Genomic DNA, 19,168 nt, shown 5'->3' with positions numbered 1-19,168 from the left:
GAGTCTCACAGCCACATAGGCTTGCACAGTCTTGCAGAGCTGTGCTAGACCCACTCTAAAGCTGGAAATGATGTAGACTGAAACTCAAATCTGTTTTACCCAGTGTACAGGTTTCTACTTGATGCCACAGCCAGTCTAGAGGCTCTGTCTGTGAGCTTTGGCCACAGTATAGGTCCTTCATTTTCTACCAGGTAGAAAATGTAGCAGATCTGGCCCTTGGCTCAAAGACAAAGCCCTGTGATAGCTTTAATGCCCCGTTTCCCAGTGGATGGAGTCTTGTACCTACCTCTGCTGCTCGGGTTTGGAGGAGGGGTAGTGGATATAGTCAATTGCCTGCTATAATACAATTTTGGCAGCTCAGTCTATGGATATTGGTCTGGCAGAAAAGATAAATCTCAAGGTAGAGGCAGAAGTTTTGTTTTTCCCAGGGCTTTGCTCAACACTGAGTTTTGCATGGTAGGTCCATGCTGGGTTTCAAGTTAAGTCCTGGACTTAATTCACTCTCCTTCACCCAAGAGGGAAGTCTCTTTTTTCATGCTGGATTGTTTGGAGTTGGAGGAGGCCTTGGGGTTGAGGTTAACCCTTTAGTATGTTCTTCAGTGCATCTTTTTGTTTTGTTATACTGAAAGCAAATATTATGGTCTCTTACCTAATTTTCTAGACTCTTGTGAAGGTACTTGGTGCATAGGTATTCAACTTGTTTATGGGGTGATGATCACTGGCAGGTCTTACTCAGCTGCCATCTTGCTCTGCCTCATTGGCTACTTTCACACCTTCTTTTAGAAAGGATTTGTTTGGCCATATTTTAATAAAATTATTTTTCTTGTTATATTTACTTGTAAATGTCTTTTATATTCTGTATATAAGTTTCATCAGACAAATTTACCTTGAATACACTTATCTATGGCTTGCCATTACGTCTTTTTGTCTTTTAATAAGCAAAATGTTAGAATTTTGATGATATCCAACCCATCAAAATTATTTTTACCTTTTTTTGTGCGTTCTAAGAAATCTTGCCCACATTAAGCCATGACTATGTTTTCCTATGCATTCTTTTAGAAGCTTCATAATTTTGTTTTTATGTTTCTGCCTATAATCCACTCTGAAATCTTGTGGTATTATGAGGTAGAGGCAGAAGTTTTCTTTTTCTTCTGCAATCTTTAAAATTAGAACTTACTTTATTTGCACATTGAGGCCACAGTATATTCAAGTTCCCAAAGTGAAATATGAGACTAAATGAATTTGGCATTTTCTTGGTGATACAAAGATTCCTGGGTGATTACATACTATTAATTTTTGTTCTTGGTGTCTATTCTCTATATTTTCTATATTTTTTGGCCTCTGATTAAGCAAGACAGTTTGTTGTTGTTGTTTTTGTTTTGTTTCGTTTTGTTGTTGTTGTTTTTGTTTTGTTTCATTTTGTTGTTGTTGTTTTTTGTTTTTTTTTAGGAGGTAGCCAGCCCAGGTTGCAGGTGTCAGGACTCATAAATTCCCCAACTCTTTTCTAATGACTGACTACTCCCTTTCTCAAAATATCGCTTTATGTTTTTGTTAGTTGGTCACATAAAATTTTCTTTCTTTTTTTTTTTTTGTTTTAGTTTCTTTCTTTTTTCTTTTCTTTTTTTTTTTTTTTTTTTGTGTGTGTGTGTGTGAGGTGCTGAATATAAATCTCAAGGCCTCATGCATGCCAGGCAAGTACTCTATCACTGAGCCACGTCCCTACTTCTATGTTTTTAATTTCTTATGTAAAATTCAAGATGATTCTGTTATAGCAAGTGATTTTATTTCTATAATAAAAATAAAGGTATTTTTTAGCTCCTACTTTATAACTCATGCTTCTACCAAAACATAAGATAATTATAATAATGATTTATGTTTTAGGCACACAGTTAGGACTTGGTACAGTAATCCACTTTAATATTTTAAAGAACTTAAGTATGTGCCAAATATGGTATACAGCAGCTCTCCCGTGAACTTTTTCAAAGAGTTCACAACTTAACCAGGGAGCCAGACATGTCAGTACCTATATATCAGCCAGGGTGTAAAGAGGCAGATGCAAATAACTATGGGAACAAAAAGGAGGATGTGATGAATTCTACCTAAGCTGGAGTAATTATTAAAGTCTTCACAGAGGTCATATGTGAACTGATGTTTGAAAGACCAATAGGATTTTCCTTCAAAAATGAAAAAGGGTGTAGAATTCTGTGTTAAGGGACCAGCATAAACACAATGATAAACACATCTGCCTGATGCACTATCAAGTTCTTGCAGTGTAGAGGAATGGTCGAAGCTCATTAAGGCTCCTGGATTGTTAGAAACCTCCACACTCTTTGCATCTAGTGAGATCAGTTCTACGTCTAATAGGAGATCCCTAAAATAGCATAAGAGTGTTCTACATCACTTTTAACCTTGCCTTTCTTTAAATGTCTTTTAGTACTTGTGAAGTGGGGCACTCTCAGCAGTTATTTTTACTCTTTTAATAAAAGATTCATGAGTACATTTAAGGAGACAATACTTTCATTGTCTTGAAAGGTTAGACAAATGTAAAAATTTGCAGTAATGGGCTGGGGTTGTGGCTCAGTGGTAGAGCCCTTGCCTAGCATGTAATGAAGCCCTGGGTTCAATCCTCAGCACCATATATAAATAAATAAAGGTATTGGGTCCATCCATAACTAAATTTCTTTTAATCTACAGTAAAATATGGTATTTATTGTCCCTACCCTGTTATATTCTAGACTAAACCCCAAGCATGATTCCAGAATAACATCCCAGAATGGGACCCCACAGGGGAGTTTCTTCCTCTCTCATATTCTGGAAGGTGGGTAGTGTGGAAGCTCAGTGGAATTCTTTATTCATGAATGAATCACCTTAACTGTGAGCCAAGGATCAGAAAGCCATTTCCTGTCAACTGGGCTTAAAGCCACCCAACTTCTGCTAGATCCATTACAACACGAATTGGAGGCCTTGCCTTCAGTACCCAGAATGCTAGTGAATGCTTTTTCTTGAATGCCGTAGGAATCCACAGCTGATTAAGCACACTTTGGTATTTTATTTTGCTATTTCCTACTTTACTAGCTTGGTATCATGTAGGACCTCTACAGTTTTGCTCCACACCTACCCTGCCTGAATATTTCAAAACTGGGATAAATCCACATTTTTGAATAAAACCCCTATCCTCTGATACCTTTTTTTTTTTGTACAGGGATTGGACCCAGGGGCACTTAACCACTGAGCCACATCCTGAGTCTGTTTTATAAATATTTTTTATTTTGAGATAGGGTTTGACTAGTTGCTTAGGGCCTCACTAAATTGCTGAGGCTGGCTTTGAATTCTTGATCCTCCTGCCTCAGTCTCCCCAGCCGTTGGGATTAAAAGTGGGCAGCATCACACCTGACTCTGGTACTTTTGAATTAAACAATGTACACCAAAAAAGTGGCCAATTGAAATTAAGGGGATAGACCATGTCTGTGTTCTTTTTTTTAAAAAATGTTTTATTTGTTGTAAGTAGTTATACATGACAGTAGAATGCACTTTGATACATTAAATATAATGAAGTATAATTTTTCATTCTTCTGGTTGTGCATGATGTAGAATCCCGCTGGTCATATAGTTATATACATACATAGTATAATAATGTCTGATTTATTCTACTATCTTTTCTACCTCCATACCCCCTCCCTTCTATACCTCTTTATCTAATCTAAAGTAACTATATACTTCCCCAGCGCCCCCACCATGCCACCCACACTCCCTGCCTTATTGTGGATTAGCAACCTCATGTCAGAGAAAACATTCGGCCTTTGGTTCTTTGGGATGGGCTTATTTCACTTTGCATGATATTCTCCAGCTCCATCCATTTACTGGCAAATGCCACAATTTCATTCTTCTTTAAGGCTGAATAATATTTCATTTTGTGTGTGTGTGTGTGTGTGTGTGTGTGTATGTGTGTATGCGTCACATGTTTTTAATCCATTCATCTATTGAAGGGCACATAGGTTGGTTCCATAGTATAACTATTTTGAGTTGTGCCACTATAAACATTGATGTGGCTGCATCATTGTAATAGGTTGATTTTAAGTCCTTTGAGTATAAACTGAGGAGTGGAGTGGGGTAACTGGGTCAAATGGTGGTTATATTCCAAATTTTCTGAGAAATCTCCTTCCCATCAGTGATGTATGAGTGTACATTTTCCCCCACATCCTTGCCAACATTTATTGTTGTTTGTAATTCTTGATAATTACCATTCTGACTGGAATGAGATGAAATCTTAGAATAGTTTTGATTTGCATTTCTCCAATTGCTAAAGATGTTGAACATTTTTTCATATACTTGTTGATCAAGTATATTTCTTCTTCTGTGAAATGTCTATTACCAAAAACATTATACAATTTAATGCAATTCCAATTAAAATCCCAATGATATTCTTTATAGAACTATAAAAAGCAATCATAAAATTCATTTGGAAAAATAAGAGACCCAGAATATCTAAAGTTATCCTTAGCAAGAAGAATGAAGCATGAGGCACCAGAATACCAGACCTTAAACTATACTAAAGAGCCATAAGTAACAAAAATGGCATGGTTTGGGCACCAAAACAGAGGCATAGACCAATAGGGCAGAATAGAAGATATAGAGACAAACCCACATACATACAGTTATCTCATACTAGACAAAGGCACAAAAAAAATGCACCGGAGAAAAGATAGCCTATTCAATAAATGGTACTGAGAAAACTGGATATCCACATGTAACAAAATGAAATTAAACCCCTATCTCTCACCTAGCATGAAACTCAACTTAAAGTAGATCAAAGACTTTGGCACTAGACCAGAGACCCTACACCTAATAGAAGAAAAAGTAGGCCCTAATCTTCATTATGTCGGCTTAGAATCTAACTTCCTTAAGACTCCTAAAGCACAAGAAGTAAAATCAAGAATCAGTAAATGGGATAGATTCAAACTAAAAATCTTCTTCTCAGCAAAGGAAACAATCAGTAATATAAACAGAGAGCCTACAGAATTATAGAAAATATTTACCACATGAAACTCAGATACAGCATCAACCTCCAGGATATATAAAGAACTCAAAGAGCTTAACACCAGAAAAATCCAAATAACCCAATCAATAAATGGGCTAAGTCACATCTGTAATCCTTTAAAGAACAATTCTTCTGTATAATTGTGAATGAGGTTATCACAAACTTGAAAAAGAATGATAAAGTCAAACTTCTGATAATATACATAAAAAAGTCTTCCCACTATTAAATTATTTTTCCCTCAGATATTTAATTAACCATGAAGACAAACATTGTCAACACATGGCACTCCTTTGTGAATGTTCCCAATGTGGTTGTTCCAGATATTGAAAAGGAAATAAGAAAGATGGAAAATGGAGCATGCAGGTAAATCTGTACTTTTTCTTACGTATTTCTCATAGCAGCCATTGTTCTTTGATTTACCTAGGTTAAATTTCAATTTAACTTTATAATTCATAACCTTATATTTTATAATTTTGTTAATTTATGTATACTGTGAAACAGTATAACTTGTATAGCCAGTGAACACAGATAATATTGTGATAAATTTTTCAGAAGCACACCAAATATTTCTTTAGTCATTGACAGGTACTTTCCTCATGAATTACTTCAAATTTAAACCGATGACATTGCCATAGATGAATGTGAAAAAGTACACAGAGTAGAAATGTTACTAATATGATTTAAAAGTATAAAGTGGTCACCCTATAAACTAACAGAAGGTGTGTGTAAATGTGGTTGAATTTTTTGTGTATATGGAAAGAAGGGAATATTAAGAGAGTTCATACAACTATATAGTAAGATTTAAAACTCAGATATCTCACTTTCTGTTTGATAAATGTTAACATCAACCAATGCATTGAATAAGAATGTGGAAGTCCTAGTAAAGGGTTTCTTAATTAAATGTGTTTTACTGTATTATACATATACTGTGTATTCTGTACAGTTTTCAGCCCAATCTAATTTAAAATTGTGTTAGTTTGAGAGGGAAAGAAAGAAGTGAGGCATGTGTCCCTCTTATGAGAAATGTTGCTCCTCCTCCATGGTTGAAAACTAATTGAATACATCTTTGCCTTGTGTTGAGCTGTAGCTCCTTTTCTGACAATGATGACAGTGCCTCTATATCTGAAGAATCTGAGAATGAGAGATTCCAGGCAAGAGGCTCCTTTAAAAACAACTCATGCAGAATGGGAGAACCATCACAGAGGTGAGCAGTAGATCCAGTCCCTGAGGACTTGGTTTTAACTGTTATTTGGACAAGAAGTCTTCTACTCCATTCAAAGATTGGGCTGGGCAAACATTCCTGTGTCCAGATACTACACAGGATCTCAGGAGTAACTTGCTCCTTCAGTTCTAATCCTTGCCCTCTATGGGAAAACTGCCACTGCCTGCACATTGGATTCCAAGTCACACAAGCACACTTGGTCATTTCCCCCTGAGACTCTTGTCAATCCCTTAAGAAACATCATCCCTAATTCTCTTTGTTTTCCTGTTTCTTTTTGAAGGGAAGAAGGACAATTTTTCAGGGTTCTGAAGCAATTTTACATAAGAAGGTTGGCTGTTACTCTTTAACCTCTTCTATGCCATTTGACTCTACTTCCAGGAAGCACTGCAGAGGAATGAACAGCTAGAATAGAAGAGCTACACTTCCTTAGTAGGAAGCACAGCATGGTGCAACATAGGGCTGTGAGGGTGTAGAAGGAGGCATTGCTGTGGATCAGGGGTTCCCATTCTATGAAAATTATTTACTTTTACTTTGCTTTTTTCCTTCCCACAGCTTTCCCTCTGTTTTTGTTTTCTCCTTTTCCTATCTTCCCTGATCTATCTTAAATCATTTTTTGGGAGTTAGTGACATACAACTTGGTTCACTTGAAGGCTGAGGAAGATGCTAATTCTTGGTATGAACATTTACCAACAGTCATTAACTAAACACTCTTGTTCGAAACATTGGTATTTGGGAAACGTGTGCTTCACAGAGACTCTATATTTTCAAAAATCATCTAGGAAATCTTTAGTAGTGAGTAGAAACTAAAAAGTATTTGTGCTTTAAAACCTTTTGCTTACAATGGAAATTATACAGGTGGTAATCATAATTTCACAGTATATTTTGTTTCCCAGGGAGCAATACCTGCCTGGTGCCATGACACTTTTCAATGTCAACAACAGCAGCAATAAGGAACAGTAAGTAATTTACAATAGAAAAATTGAAGTTTGTTTTAAAGAAAACCAGTAAATCTGATATTTATTATATCTATACCTGATACAGAGCAAATTAGGCAAATCATCTAATAGAATAACAGTGATGGTATTCTATTATTTGGGTTTTTTGTTGTTGTTATTTACATCATATTAAAAGTCGTATTTATTTATTTACTTATTTGAATGTCTGTAGAAAACCCTTGTCTACCATATGCATTCAAATGCTCTCCCTTGTGGTAGACTGGCTGACAAAAGGACATGATTAGTTCTTTCCAGTCTGAACCAATGTATCTTACTTAGGTCAAGTTCCCTAGGAGATAATCTAGATAGAGGTTTGTGTGCAGGTGTTTATTAGGAATGCTTTGGGGGACAATACCTGGAAGGGAGTTGGGGAACAGAATTGGGGAAGCTGAATTTCAGAGAATAGTTGATATACAATGTGATCCTATGAGGAGCTTTGGAGCATGGATGGCCTTTAAGAGTTGTCCCATATTTAGATTAAAGGACTGTGCCTTTTACCCATGTACAGTCATTGGATAAGGGCTGGCCCTAGAAAGTGGGGGCATAACATTGAGCATAGTGATTTCCTTCAGCCAAAGCCAACCAAAAGATAGGAAAAACTGTCAACTATAAGCAACCAATAGTCTTGGAAGGCAAAGAATTAATACCTGAAATCTGTGAACCATGGAATTCAACCAGCCCACCTTGCATGACTCATCCACTTTTCTTTGTGTAGAAAATTTACTCATCTGGGCATATCTCCTCCAGGATTCTAGTTGTTCTTTTTTCCTGGGGAAGGTATTAAGAGGAAGGTCAATGGATACATTAAGGTCCTTGACGACTGCAGCTGGTTTTGAGGATTTGACTAAAATTTCCCATCCCCTCCAACTCATTCTAGGGTCCTTTCTGCCTTCGTCAGAACCTCTGTGGCCATACATGAATTACCTGGTGGAATAATACAGACACTGATCCTTGAAGGATTTGAGCCACTGGGCATGATGCCCTTCTTGGGTCATGGCTACTGTACTTGTCCACTTACTACCAAATCTGGAGAATGCTTAAAGATACTACAGTGGATCACTTGGGTGCCACACATATTTTTCATTCCTTCATTATACACTAGCAGCACTATCTACTTCTGATGATCAAGATCAATGACTTGGCAGTATGGTGACTCTTCCTTGCCCATTGGATTCTTGGCATAAGGGATTCAAAGTGGCTGGGAATAGTGATAGCTTGATGTTTAATGGAACTTCAATCATGTAGCCTGGCAGAGGCATGACACCTGCCCCCTCTCCCCAAGAAACCAGGACCTCTAGACTCACAGAGCCTAAAGTGGCAGGAATGGAAAGTATGTTGTCTCTCAGTAAGTCACCCTTACTTAGACTCCTTGGTTCCTAGACTCATGTATTCTATATAGGCATAGGGTATCATCTAATGACCATGGATCCTTCATCTATATAGTATCTTGGAGAGTGTCACCTCACCTTCCTGGGGTCTGAACTCTAAGATGGCATTTCAGCTTTGCCTTTAAAAGGCCACTCCAAACCTCTATCACATCATCAGCTTCAGAGTGGGGCAGCATATGATAGGACCACTGAATCCATACTCAGCGTTCAATGCCACATTTCCTTTGCTGTAAAGATGATCCTCTGATCCAAAATAATGTTATGCAGTATTGTCAGAGCTGCCACATATGAGCTGAGTGCCCCCTAGCTCTGAGCGATGGAAATGTGGAGACTGGCTTCCCTGACCAGGAAGCAGGTGGATCCCCATCCTCACTGAACAGAGGAGCAAAGCTTTGGGAGTAGGTGTTACCCAGTGGAGTGGGCTGCCTTCTTGTTCCTTTGTAATACTACCCCTGACCTTTTTTGGAAAGAACATTCCATGGAACCTCTCTTTGGGTGTCCCCTCTACCTAAGAATAAAGAATTCAGGTGGTGTTCTATCTTTTCAATAGACCCCTAAGATCGAGAAAAAGGCCAAAGAAAAAGATATTTTCTGTCTGTAATTATTTTGTGCCAACCCCAATTCACCTGGAGTGATCCTGACTGATTAGTTTTGTGTAGAGGCACCGTATTCTATTTAAGTGGATCATAGTTTGTTTTTTTTTTTTTTTTTTTTTTTTGGTACTGAGGATTGAATCCAGAGCAACTTAACCACTTAGCCACATTCCCAGATTACCCACCCCCATTTAAATATATTTTATTTAGAGAAGGGATCTCGCTAAACTGCTTAGGGCCTTGCTAAGTTGCTGAGGCTGACTTTGAACTCATGATTAAGCCATTAAAATAAAGACACTGGTTAAAGCTTGTGATAAACAAAGCAAAACAAAACAAATCATATGTGTGTGTGTGTGTGTGTGTATGCACACATACAGACATATATATGTGTGTGTGTGTGTGTGTGTGTGTGTATGTGTGTGTGTGTGTATTATATCTATATATTTGGTGTCCCTTCATAGTGGCAAGGGTCCAGTGTAGTTATCTTGAAGAGTGCTGTATTAGAATCATAGCAATGGCCTCTGTAATTGGCAGGTTGGATATTCAACCTTGGTGAGTGGGAAGCCACATGCTGGACCCATCTCTACTACCATTGTGGCTCCATATCTATCCACATTCTGCCAGCATTGAAAATGCTGATGCAAGAGGTTGACTTTATCAACTGGCTGAGTCAGTCTGTCTACTTGTTTGTTTTTTACCTTTTCTGTGGTACCTGCTACTTGATGGACATTAAAAAGGGATACAAAGATTTTCAGTCTTGGTGCGTGTGTTCATAAATCCATTCATTCTGCTTCTTCTCCAGAACTATTTTCCTTGAACTTTCAATCTTTTTTTCATCTAGGTACTTGACCAACCAGTCAAGGCATTTGTGACTGCCCATAAATCCTCACATATTCTTAAGCTAAATCATTTTTTTTCCATACAAAAGTGAATGACCCATACAAGCAAAGAAATGAAAAATTGTGCTCCATTTGTGTACTATAAATCAAAATGCATTCTACTGTAATGTATAACAAATTAGGACAAATTAATTAATTAATTTTAAAAAGCAGCCAGGTGCTGTGGCACATGCCTGTAATCCCAGAGGCCCGGGAGGCTAAGGTAGGAGGATCGTGAGTTCAAAGCCAGCCTCAGCAACAGCAAGGCACTAAGCAACTCAGTGAGACCCTGTCTCTAAATAAAATACAAAATAGGGCTGGGGATGTGGCTCGGTGGTCTAGTGAAACTGAGTCCAATCCCTAGTACCAAAAAAAAAAAAAGTAAATGACTGTATTGTTTGAAGATGTGCCACAGGAGAGATTAATTTTACCACTGTGTTTCAAGGCTACCTCTAAGTGAGGTTATAGTATAGATACAGCTTATTTTTATCTTGCATTCATTCACATGCCAAGTGATCTACTTATTGGCCATGCTCCATCAGTTGATCCTAAAGACTGGGGATATAGCTTACCGGGTAGAGTGCTTGCCTTGCATGCACAAAGCCCTGGGTTCTAATCCCCAGCACCACCAAAAAAAAAGAACTCTCCATATGGCCCTAGGTGGCAACTTAGAGATAGGTGATGATGTAACCATGGTAATTGACATGGGGGGTCAACAAAATCCATGGGTCAATCCTTGGCTTCCCATGGATCTGATCTCTTAACATCTGCTTGGACAGTTTACCTCTTCCCTCTGTTTCATGCTTAATCTTAGATACACTACTCAATCATATGATGCCCAATCTTACAACTTGGATGGATTAACGCAGAGTTTTTTTTTTTTTTTTTTTTTTTTGTGTGTGTGTGTGTGTGTGTGTGTGATGCTGGGGATTGAACCCATGGCCTTGTGCATGTGAGGCAAGCACTCTGTCAACTGAGCTATATCCCCAGATCTTTCTGACTATTCATGAAAAATTACTTTAGTTAGGATTATTTTCTCTAAAGAAAATTTGTGGCATTTTCTTAAAATTCTCTATGCTCGGGGCTGGGGTCATGGCCCAGTGGTAGAGTGCTCACCTAGTGTGTGTGAGGAATTGTGTTTGATTCTCAGCACCACAGATAAATACATTAATTAAATAAAGGGCCATTGACAACTAAAAAAAATATTTTAAAAAATTCTCTGTGCTTTTATTTAAAGATAAATGCAAATTATATCAAGAGGCTTAAATTCTAAATTATTATTTTTAAAATAAATCAATACTTTGGAAGTGTACTCTCTTGAACTATTGTTTCTTAAGTTGACTTCTTGGAATTTTGCCTTTAATTCCATCCATTTTCTTTAATTTTCCATATCAATTAACCTGGGAACTTTTGCTTATTTTATTATCTGGGTAAGGGCCCACTTTTTTTTTTTTTTTTTGATAGAAATCTCCATTAAGAGAGTAAATTTCTAGTTTCTGAACATTGGGGAAGGTTTTTAAATGCAAGGCTGAGAATTTTCTTTATAGAAAAGTAAAACAGAATGAAAATCAGAGTGTAATATGATTATGTGACAGAGGTATTGTTTCTTCTTTAGAGAACCAAAAGAAAAAAAGGAAAAGAAAAAAGAGAAAAAGAGGTAAGTGAGACTTTGGCACAAATGTCCCCATATATTTTGGCCCATACATTTTCACTTTTTAATACTATATACTCAATCTTTTCAGCAAGTCTGATGATAAAAATAAAAAGGAGCCACAGAAGAAAAAGAAGAAGGAAAAGAAAAAAGAGAAGAAAAACAAAGAGGAGAAAAACAAAGATAAAAAAGAAGAGTAAGTTTTTTTTATTTGTATTGAAATTAGAAATGAATTTGTTGTGGGTTTTAGATGTAGGAATAATTTCCCATAATATAAAGTAGAAGAAACTTTATAATAAAGAAACCCTGTGTAAAGAATAAGTGACTCTAAATATTTAAAAATATTTAAAATTAATTATTATCAAATGTGAATTAAAACTTTTTTCTAAGTTCCCTAAAATTAGCTATTTTTTCTAAGTTCCCTAAAATTAGAAAACTATTAGTTTTCTCATTAAGACTTTTTGCAATTATGGATAACTGCAAAAGTCTTCTACAAGCATTGGTGAAGATAAACTTATCACTGAGAAATACTTAGGTTGGAGGAGAACTGGCTACCTAGAATCTTACATCACCAAACTGAAATAAGAATTTAATAATTTCATTAATGCTTTTGAGTAATAAATACTGTATGGTAAATACTTCAAAGTAAAGAATGATTATTGCAAAAGCATGCCTACTTTTGAGAGCAGTAAAAATGCTATCAAAACACCAGCCTCTTTCTTGTATTCTTTCTAAAACAAACAGTTGAAAGCTAAAACTTCATAAGGCAAAGGTCAAGTGGCATTTGAAAGCTCTTTTTACTTTCTATTAAAGACAAATTGTTTTATGAACTTACTTTGAACAAAGGTTTCATCCTGTGACTGTTTAGGATGGTGTTGAGGTTTGTATAAGGAGACAAGTCCTTAAAAATACAGTCTTGTTTAAAAGAGAATAACATCATGGCATTTGCAGGTAAATGGATGGAGTTGGAGAATATAATCCTAAGTGAAGTTAGCCAATCCCCAAAAAACCAAATGCTGAATGTTTTCTCTGATATAAGGAGGCTGATTCATAATGGGGTTGTGGGGGAGCATGGGTGTATTAGATGAACTCTAGATAGAGCAAAGGGGAGAGAGGAGAAGGGAGGGGGCATGGGTGTAGGAAAGACAGTAGAATGAAATGGGCATCATTACCCTAACTACATGTATGAAGACATGAAAGGTGTGACTCTACTTTGTGTACAACCAGAGATATGAAAAACTGGGCTCTGTATGTGTAATATGAACTGTAATGCATTCTGCTGTCATACATAACAAACCAGAATAAAAAAATAAAAATATGAGGGCTGGGATTGTGGCTCAGCGGTAGAGCACTCATCTAGCATGAGCGAGGCCCTGGGTTTGATCCTCAGCACCACATAAAAATAAGTAAGTTAATTAAAAGTATCATGTCCATCTACAACTAAAAAAATTTTAAAAAAATATAGGCTTGGACCAGAACATTAAAAAATAGTGTCCATTTCACCATATGTTTCCTTCCTGCCTTCTTCTTGCCCTTTATCACCACTCTTAAAGAATCTTCCTCCATGCCGGTGAATAAGGCCCTTTGTATTAGGTTGTGTTAGATTATTCTTTCTTTACAGATGAGAAAGAAGTCAGGAGTCTTTCCTCCCCACACACAATGTGTTTCTGGTCACTTTGTTACGTGATTGAGAAGGGGTGGCAAGTTCACTATTCTTCTACCACCCATAAACTTCCCAACGAGTCTGTGAACATCTGTGTGGTTTTCTGTAATCTATGCTACTCTTCCCTCTTAGGGGATGGGGTATAGAAGTGACTGCAGCATTACAGTAAAACCAGGGCCTTAATAAAATTGAATATATGGTTTAATATAATACTGGTAGTTTATCTATCCACCCCTCATTAATCAGTTTCTTATGCCTAGTGCACTTAACAAGCTAACCTTCTGACTTCAGGGTAAACTTATTCAGCTTACTCCTATTTCATTAATTGTGGGAGGTAGGCGTGACCACATTTGATATGGTAAATAAAAATGTTCTTGTTTCTTGGTAACCTTCCTCCTTATTTCTACTTGCTGCTAGGGAGAAGAAAGAAGTTGTGATTATTGATCCCTCAGGAAACTCATACTACAACTGGCTGCTTTGCATCTCCTTACCTGTGATGTACAACTGGACGATGCTTATTGCAAGGTGTTCATATATTTTTTTGTGAATCTCAGTCCACTTCTAATGTCCAAGTTTACTGACTAAACAATTTGACCTAGAGCTCTTCAGGACATACCTTCTCTACCACAGGTTGTAAAGGGAGTCTGAATTATTCTCAATGTGTTTTCCTGAGATCAGGAGAAGGTGCTTTGGTTCTCAATATACTTGGACCTTCAGTATGGGGATGGCAAGTGGGGGGTACTTTTAAACTTCTAATTGCTCTATCATGTATTTAGAAGATTAGGAGAAAGATAGATATATATATATATATATATATATATATATATATATATTCATATATATATGAAAAGAATGTTGCCAATAGTGGAAACATATTAAGGGTGTAGTGTCTTCAGACGATAGATATCTCAGTCATCCACAACCAAGCATGATTTACTTAAGCATTTTGTATTCAGAGAGAGAATATAAACTGGTGATCACTGTATTTCATCTGATATATCTTGACTTTAACTTGAGGCCATTTATTCTTATTTGATATTTTTACTGACTAGGGTTAATGAGAAGAATGTTGGAGTTCAAAAATATGAGAAAAATATTTGAACTACTCAAGGAAAGATTTGGGAAAGCCATGATTGATCTAATACATTCTAAGAATCCCTCCTAAGCCTTAGCGTATTGTACTTCTCAAAATTATAAACAGACAAATTTTACTTCAGTTAATTTCCACTTCACTTTATTTATATAAGATTTTCTTTTACAGAGCATGTTTTGATGAACTTCAATCTGATTACCTAGGATACTGGCTTGTTCTGGATTACATATCAGATATAATCTATCTTATTGATATGTTTGTACGAACAAGGACAGGTAAATATGTTTAGTTTGGATATTCTAGAATTTAATGTCTTTTCCTCTATTAAAAGATTTGAAATTTCTGCATCCGAGTATTCTTTAAAATAAATTCACAAAAATCTGTTTTAGAGGAAAAAGCACTTCTCTTAAAAATTACAATTACTCTTGAAAATAAAAGTAATTATGTACTCACTGGCCATCTTAGGCCACTCCAAGTGATTCAGAAAAATGTTAGTTGCTAGGTAACCTTTTGAGCAGGAACTGGTGGTTTTCCTCCATTTTCCTGTTCATTAGGTCTATGCCAGGTGAGAGGACTGGAGAGAACAGAAATATTCTGCCAACTCTTTTGGGGGAATGGATAATTACTACATAATTAGGAATCCCTTGGAAAGGCAGCGGAAACATTGTTTTATCCAGCAGAGCCATATTAGATATGTTACAGAAAGCATGAACTTTGTGATGCATGGTGGGGCATGATTGACCAGGGACAGCTTCTTACTTCACGTGCTCTTGTTTTTGCATTGCTCTCCACATGCATGTGTAACTAGTGTATGCAGAGGAGAAGCTTTTGAGAACTATTATAGAATATTGAGGCATTTTCTAAATATCAGTGCCCTGGGGTAATGCTCCAATTATTCTGTCCTTTTTCCGTTATAGAAAGAGGAACAGACGTCTTGTCCTAATGTGATGTATTACAGCGCTGAAATTCTGGGTTTAACAAAAACAGGCCTATGGTAAATAGCATAGAAGGAAAGATCCCTAGTAACTAGGTATGAGGGACAATGATGCCCCGCCGCCATCAAGGGAAAAGATGAGAGATGAAAATGCAGCCTCATAGAGACTTATGCTTCACATGAAAGGGGCAGGGCACACATGCAAAATGGACAGCAGGGCAGATACCCAAGCAGACACCCAAATTTCCAAGGTAGGCCTAGGATTCTGTCAAGAGAGTGGCATGAGTTATTAGGTGTAGGGCCAGGGTGTTCAAGACACTTTTGAAGATCTGTGTATGTAAGGAAAAGCAAACTATTTTTTTCTTACTCTACTCTCAACACAATACACTTGTGTCTACCAAAATGTATGTGGGGAAACTCCACATACCAAGCAATTCTGCAACATCAGTTGGGTATTCTTCAATTAAACTCAATTCTGACACTAACTGGAAGTAGTGCAGACCCCATATGTTAGGGGCTCAATCCCACAAGACACTCCCCCACTTCAGATGACAACCTCAGCTTGTGACCCGTGCTTGTGACCTACGAGCTATAAAATCAGGGTTCTCACAATCCCTTCCTTGGTTTCAATGATTTGTTCATATGGCTCACAGAACTCTGGGAAACACATTTACTAGTTTTTTGTATTAATAAAGGGTATAATGAATGATACAGATGAATGGTCAGATGAAGAGATTCATAAGGCGAAGTCTGGAAGTCTGGAAGGGTCCCAAAGCAGGGGCTTTGGTCTCCATGGAATTGGGGCGTGCAACTCTTCCTGCATCATACATGTCTTGGCCAACCTGGAAACTCTCTGAATCCCATAGTTAGATATATTAACTAATATATTGACTAGCACAGTGGCACACGCCTGTAATCCCAGGGGTTTGGGAGGCAGAGGCAGGAAGATCACGAGTTTAAAGCCAGCCTTAGCAATTTAGTGAGATGCTAAGCAACTCAGTGAGACCCTGTCTCTAAATAAAATACAAAATAGGGCCAGTGATGTGGCTTAGTGGTCGAGTGACCTGAGTTCAATCCCCAGTACCCCCTCCCAAAAAATGCCTAATATATTAACTTAATCTCTACCCCTTCTCCCCTTCCTGGAGAAAGTTGAGGCTGAAAGTTCCAAGCTTCTAAACATGGCTTATTCTTTCTGGTGATCAGCCCCCTCTAGGAGTTGCTTTCTTAGAATAAAAGACTCTTATCACCCAGAAAATTCCAAGGGATTAGGATCTCAGTGTTAGGAATTGGGGTCAAAGGTCAAATATCAGAACAAAAGCTGCAACTAGCACTCCTGTTGCTTAGAAAATTATAAGGATTTTAAGAACTCTGTACCAGAAACAAGGACAAAAACTAAATATGTAATTTATTACATCACACTATCAAGAATATAAATGCTTTCTATGAAAGAGATGACTTTACCTGAATACTTGAATGGGGATTCTGAATCCTGAGAGATTTGTGTACATATATACAAATCTCTCACTTTCACACTTACAAAGTTCTACTTTTTATTTCCACAACAGACTATTGTCCACAGGCATATATTGATTGATATTCAGGTTACATATTACATTGATGAAGGCAATTGGATTGTTGTTTTGACCTTAACAAAGTTGAGAGTTACTTTGGAAAAATTCACAACAGCCTAAAAAAGAAAAAAAAAATCAAGTTGATTTTTTCCTTTTATTTTAGGTTATCTAGAACAAGGATTGCTGGTGAAAGAAAAAGGAAAACTCATAAAGAAATACACATCAGGTTTGCAATTTAAACTTGATGTTCTGTCAATGATACCAACTGATCTGATATATTTTAAGTTAGGGTGGAACTATCCCGAAGTTCGATTGAATAAGCTGTTAAGGATCTCTCGTATGTTTGAGTTCTTCCAGAGAACAGAAACAAGGACAAACTATCCAAACGTCTTTAGGATTTCTAACCTTGTTATGTATATCATCATCATTATCCATTGGAATGCATGTGTGTACTACTCTATTTCAAAAGCTATTGGATTTGGTAATGATACATGGGTCTACCCTGATATTAATGATCCTGAATTTGGCCGTTTGTCTAGAAAATATGTATACAGCCTTTACTGGTCTACACTGACTTTGACTACCATTGGTGAAACGCCACCTCCTGTGCTGGACTCTGAATATATCTTTGTGGTGGTTGATTTTTTAATTGGAGTTTTAATTTTTGCTACCATTGTTGGTAACATAGGTTCTATGATTTCCAATATGAATGCAGCAAGGGCAGAATTTCAATCAAGAGTTGATGCTGTCAAGCAATACATGAATTTTCGAAATGTAGGCAAAGATATGGAGAAGAGGGTAATTAAATGGTTCGACTACCTGTGGACTAACAAAAAAACCGTTGATGAGAAAGAAGTCTTGAAGTATCTGCCTGATAAACTAAGGGCAGAAATTGCCATCAATGTTCACTTAGACACATTAAGAAAAGTACGTATTTTTGCTGACTGTGAAGCTGGTTTGTTGGTGGAGTTGGTCTTGAAATTACAACCCCAAGTCTATAGTCCTGGAGACTACATATGCAAGAAAGGGGATATTGGAAGAGAGATGTACATCATCAAGGAAGGTAAACTTGCTGTGGTGGCAGATGATGGAATCACTCAGTTTGTGGTGTTGAGTGATGGCAGCTACTTTGGTGAGATTAGCATTCTTAACATTAAAGGTAGCAAAGCTGGTAATCGAAGAACAGCTAATATCAAAAGTATTGGCTACTCAGACCTGTTCTGTCTGTCAAAAGATGACCTCATGGAAGCTCTAACTGAGTACCCGGATGCCAAAACTATGCTGGAGGAGAAAGGGAAGCAAATCCTAATGAAAGATGGTCTACTGGATGAAAGCATTGCAAATGCTGGTAGTAGTCCTAAAGACCTTGAAGAGAAGGTCACTCGAATGGAGGGGTCAGTAGATCTCCTGCAAACACGGTTTGCCAGGATCCTGGCTGAGTATGAGTCAATGCATCAGAAACTGAAGCAAAGGTTAACCAAGATCGAGAAATTTCTGAAACCAGTCATTGACACAGATTTTTCAGCTCTCGAGGGAGCTGAGGTAGAAGGTGGACCCACAGACTCTACACAGGACTGAAAAACTGATCATTAACAAGAACACACACATCTTGTGATCCTTTTGATCATGTGACCTAAGGCAAATGAAATTTGGAAGAATAGGAAGCCACAGTTGGGAAATTTTTCCATAAGGAAAATTGTTCTTGGGTGCATGACACAAGGCCCTATACTCACTGTAAGGAACTATGATTATGGAATTATCGTATCTCAGGATTTTTCACAGTGTATAATGTGCAAGGACATAAACTGATAAATTTGTCAGTGTCTGTATCTTCTGATTTTTTTTCTTATCACTTCCTGTGCTGGACTCTGAGTATGTCTTTGTGGTGGTTAATTTCTTAAGTGGAATTTTCATTTTTTGCTCTCATTGTTGGTAACCATAGTTTTATGATTTCCAACATGAATGCAGCCTTCTATGTTCCTTTTTATGTAATATTATTTATAAAAGTGAATAAGTATCCCTCACTTGCAGGCTATTTGCATTGTTGAGGAATAAAATATATTCAGAGTAACTGGGAGTTATTGTGTGTATCATGTCGGGTATACCATTTTTTAGAAGAATTAGAATGTAATAAAGTAACAT

The 19,168-nt window shown here is 37.1% G+C and overlaps 1 protein-coding gene across 1 annotated transcript; it reads left to right on the top strand.

The window, feature by feature from the left end:
• The first annotated feature begins 5,288 nt into the window (after positions 1–5,288).
• On the top strand, positions 5,289–18,604 carry Cnga1 (cyclic nucleotide gated channel subunit alpha 1). Its single transcript, XM_076864809.2, has 8 exons — positions 5,289–5,401; positions 6,126–6,242; positions 7,154–7,216; positions 11,730–11,771; positions 11,857–11,961; positions 13,846–13,953; positions 14,690–14,796; positions 17,190–18,604. Exons 1-8 carry the CDS (start codon positions 5,295–5,297, stop codon positions 18,602–18,604), a joined length of 2,064 nt encoding a protein of 687 aa, XP_076720924.2. The 5' UTR covers positions 5,289–5,294.
• Positions 18,605–19,168: the final 564 nt, after the last annotated feature.

The sequence above is a fragment of the Callospermophilus lateralis genome, chromosome 8 (assembly GCF_048772815.1).
Source record: "Callospermophilus lateralis isolate mCalLat2 chromosome 8, mCalLat2.hap1, whole genome shotgun sequence".
Lineage (NCBI taxonomy): Eukaryota > Metazoa > Chordata > Mammalia > Rodentia > Sciuridae > Callospermophilus > Callospermophilus lateralis.
The sequence above is the reverse complement of the archived record's forward strand: the minus strand, read 5'-3'. Positions and strand labels throughout refer to the sequence as shown.

Coding starts and splice junctions, on each gene's coding strand:
- Cnga1 (XM_076864809.2), top strand. CDS start 5,295: ATGAAGACAAACATTGTCAACACATGGCACTCCTTTGTGAATGTTCCC. Junction 7,217..11,729: donor AACAGCAGCAATAAGGAACA/GTAAGTAATTTA, acceptor TTTCTTCTTTAG/AGAACCAAAAGAAAAAAAGG. Junction 11,962..13,845: donor AACAAAGATAAAAAAGAAGA/GTAAGTTTTTTT, acceptor ACTTGCTGCTAG/GGAGAAGAAAGAAGTTGTGA.